At 35.0% G+C, this 4379-nt stretch overlaps 1 protein-coding gene across 1 annotated transcript; it reads left to right on the top strand.

The window, feature by feature from the left end:
* Nucleotides 1–2889: 2889 nt before the first annotated feature.
* Nucleotides 2890–4096, top strand: LOC113380659 (zinc finger protein 135-like). Its single transcript, XM_026619819.1, has one exon. The coding sequence runs from the start codon at nt 2930–2932 to the stop codon at nt 4094–4096; it is 1167 nt and encodes a 388-aa protein (XP_026475604.1). The 5' UTR covers nt 2890–2929.
* Nucleotides 4097–4379: the final 283 nt, after the last annotated feature.

Genomic DNA, 4379 nt, shown 5'->3' with positions numbered 1-4379 from the left:
TCTATTACGATTATCGACATTAGCCAAAACTAATTATCGATCAAGTAATATTATAGATATTTTTTAACTTCCTGTAGGGTATGTTATTGTAATCGCCCCAAAATCGAAATTGAAATTTTTTACATTTCTTCACGTTTTGAAGGTTTCTGAAGATTTTGGCATACCTCAGAAAAAATTGATGTGTGTATGTATGTATGGATATAATTTTTTGTCCACGTTTTCGGGCGCATGGATCAACCGATTTGAATGGTTCAAAAAACATTCGATTCCTATTGATAGGGAGATGTGCTGATTAGTTTCTGACAACGGCAGGTCCAGCCGTTACGGAGATACGGAGCAAAGAGTGCAGAAAATACAAATCGAGTTTTTAAGAAAACGGAGTATCCTATTTGAATGATCTAAAAAACATTCAATTTGTAATGATTGGGAGAAGAGGTTATTAGTTTTTGGCAAAGGTAGATCCAGCCATTTCGAAGATACAGAGCTAAATGTGCAAAAAATGGCAGTTTTTGAGAGAACTAAGCATCCGATTTGAAAGATTTAAAGAACTTTCTGCTTGTTTCAACAAAATAATTGCTTTTGGAAAAAACTTGTAAAATTTGTAATATACTTTAAACAAATAATTCCAACTTTGCAATTCAGTTTATATAATTCTTATAAATATTCGACAATGATACAGTATTCATAAACATCTATTTGCGAACATTTAATATTCCTCAAACATTTTGTTACGGTACGGGGAAGTTCCAGCAATTTGCCTTAAGACACTATGCCATACACCACTAGCTTTATAATGAAAATGGATTAAACATATCTCTCTTAATTTTTCTGTCCAAAGATGCATACTTAAAAAGCTAAATATTTGTTTTTTGTGGAATTTTATCATAAATATGAGACAAGCTCTTCTACTAATGTGTTTATATTTACCCGGTTTATAAATAAGAGTTTTGTTGGCAACCCGCTGTGCATTTGCATGAACTTATATAACATATTCGATCTACACAAATCTATTTTATTGCTTATTGGCAATAACAATGTCCAAAGACCAGATGTTCTACGATATACCGAAAAATAACAACCCGTTAAGGATATCACACTAGGCTATTGAAAGAAATTTAGCAAGAAATATAATTATATTATTTATATTCGTTTTTGTAAGATACTTTTTCTATTAGTTATTTCTATTATCCAACATTCACTTGTATTTTTATTTTTACGATGAGATCAATTGGATCATAAAATCTTCTCTGAGATTTAGCTGATTAAATGCGGACTAGTCTGATCCATTCTTTTATCTCGGAATTATTTATTCCTCTTCTTTATGAGCTGCCTACATATTTAATACATGTCAATATCCATATAAGTCTCATCTAAGTTGTAAATTTGTTTAAATCGGTTTATTAGTGGTATCTTTTGTTGTAAAAATGTTAATCTGGGAGGCCTAAAACATTTTACTTCAGAGCGGTGTTTTTTGAGTGGATTCGATTTTTTTTTGGTACCGTTGTCCATTAATTAATGGTTGAAGATTTGTCTGAAAGATATATGGTCCGTAAAATATATGATGTAATAAAAGTCTTTTATCAATAAAAGTATGCCACCCAATTGAGATTAGAACGATCATAATTTCTAAATTTTATAGAATTTCTATTTGATCATTAACCTGACTTGCTATATATTTAAATTCATGCAATAAAGCTTTTGTCGTTTTTTCTATCAAATATTCATGTAATGGCTCTTGTGCGCACTTTGCCAAAGTGCAACGTTAAGAAATAAAAGACTTGACTGTCAAACAAGAAGAAAAAGTTTGCAAAAACTCGGAAAAGCATGTGCACATGCAGGGAAATTGCACCACCCCCGAAATGACGCAATTCAGATTCTAGATTTTGCTTCAGATTTGTACTAGATATTAAATATTAATTCGAGGAAAAATACTTTCAAGTTTGATAAATAAAAGCAATCGTTAACTTAATCCAACATTTTATTAACTCCTTTTATATGTTCTCTTGTATCCATTATATCATTCTGATTCACTAAAAGCCATGACATAAATTGTAGTTAAAATCCAGTCGGTTGGTTTTTCCTCCCTCGCATACTTTATGGTTTCCGCGCCAATTCCCAAATGAAAACTGCTGAAAAAAGAAGAAACTTATATTTCCAGACCAGAGAGTTTCCGCTGGATTTATGTGAACTGTCGCGATATATTTGCTGACCCCGTATATTGAAAAATAAAATTAAAGCAATATAGCGTCCAGAATTTTATCCAATAGATTTTTAATTTTAGTATTTCATTTTGAGTTATCTGATTCTTCAACTCTTTAGCGATTTTGTTTCTACGACTGCATTCTCAATGTTGCCGGAAGACTTGGATTGTTAATTTCCAGCTTTTTCTTTTTTTTGTTTTTTTTTCCTCTCATATCTCGTTTTGTTGTTTATGATTCGTGATCATTCTTCACGCCGCTCATGCGAATCTTCTTCAAACGATAGAAATCAAAGAGTTGCTTGTTTATGGGCACCTGTGGCGAGAGAGCATCCAAGAATTATCTCCGTTTTTTGCAAAATTATTTTCCGAACACATGAATAATTGCATTTGGTCGGCATGAAGATTCATCGAAAGAAAAAGCATTTGCTAATCGATTGATAAATAATTAAATACTGAAAGTTTCATAAAAGTCTCTGAAATTCTATTACTAATGTAAAATTTATTGACAATGTTTTATTTTTTTTATTTCTATATCTAAACCACACACCAAACCTAAGTAATTTGTTAGTGGCAATGTGTTTCATTTTTTTTATGCCATCCATTGTTTATTTATAATTGATTTTTTTCTTTTGTTGCAGATCCCGCTGACCGCCCGCGTATTTTTTTGAAAATTACTTTCGAGTCCGAACAACAGTGCGCGCCGTATCCAGGCGCCAAAATTTCATCCTGATGACTATGGCAGAGTTGCTTCAACATGAGTGCAAGCGGGAGAATAACAACCACCCGCTGGCCGCTGATCACAACACGATTTTGGCCCATGATTCCATCATATCTCACCATGATTTGGACAATGTATCAATGACACCCATACCACAAGTAAAACAACAGAGAAAACGTAAAAGGTTGTCTCAGGTTTTGGATAAATTGACGTTGGCCACGACGCAACATCTCAACAATAATAATATAGCTAGTGCTAATAATAACAATGTGGAACCTTCTGATGCTGAAGATTCGAATCCAGGTGGATACAGTCCTGGCATTGTCAAGACGGAGCCATGTGCTTGCATTCATTGTGCCAGAGGTATACATCATTCCTTGGCACAAATGCGTTTTGGCAATCCCTACGACAGATACTTTCCAGCACCGTCTCCTTACAGTTTCGAATATTATCTGCATTCGAAATATATTGCAACTGGTTTCTGCGAATCACCACCACAAGAGCATCCCCTGGATTTATCTGTGAAAAATACAAAACTCATGAACTCATACGCATCTCCTGTGATAGTCCGAGGGGATGTAGCATCTCCCACCACCAAACAATCAGTCGCAACCAGGTACCATTTAGAAGTATCACCAGTAGTCGAGGAAATGCCTCCAGGCTCCGACGTCGCTTATGTATGTCCAGTTTGCGGCCAGATGTTCAGTCTTCACGATCGTTTGGCGAAACACATGGCTTCCAGGCACAAGAGAAAAGCTACTGCGGATTCATCATCAGGGGGAACTCCAACTCCAGCAAAAGCTTATCTGTGCGAAGTCTGCAGAAGATCTTTTGCCAGAAGTGATATGCTGACAAGACACATGCGTCTGCATACCGGTGTTAAGCCTTATACTTGCAAAGCCTGTGGGCAAGTATTCTCGAGGAGTGACCACTTGAGCACCCACCAAAGGACACATACAGGAGAAAAGCCTTATAAGTGTCCTCAGTGTCCTTATGCAGCTTGCAGAAGGGACATGATCACACGCCATATGCGAACTCATGCCAGATACGAGAACGGAGGCAATGGTAATAATGGGAACATGACTGTCCAAGTTGTTGCTTCGACAACTTCGCCTGTCGACAGCAAAGCTGGTATAGTTATGCCACAAATCGCATCTTACATAAAAACAGAACAGTGACATTAGCATTTTTTACCACCATTCGTTGTTACTTTGTCAACACCGCTCGTTAAGTTTTTGGATATTTCTACTTAAGTTATGTTTATCTATTGACTGTTAAGATTTTTGAGAAGAGTTCAAATTTAATTTAAGAATGAAAAGTGGAGAATTGTTTGATTAAAGAGCGTACCCTATATTTAGATCTATTGGTTTGAACAACACATTTGCATATGTGATATTCTACAAAGTAAAGAACATTTTTGTTTAAGCAGTAAGATTTTTTTAAAAAAAAAAAACAATATAA

The sequence above is a fragment of the Ctenocephalides felis genome, unplaced genomic scaffold (assembly GCF_003426905.1).
Source record: "Ctenocephalides felis isolate EL2017-DRISC unplaced genomic scaffold, ASM342690v1 CF-g0.4_SCAFFOLD_00845, whole genome shotgun sequence".
Classification (NCBI taxonomy): domain Eukaryota; kingdom Metazoa; phylum Arthropoda; class Insecta; order Siphonaptera; family Pulicidae; genus Ctenocephalides; species Ctenocephalides felis.
This window is presented reverse-complemented; position numbering and strand designations above follow the sequence as displayed.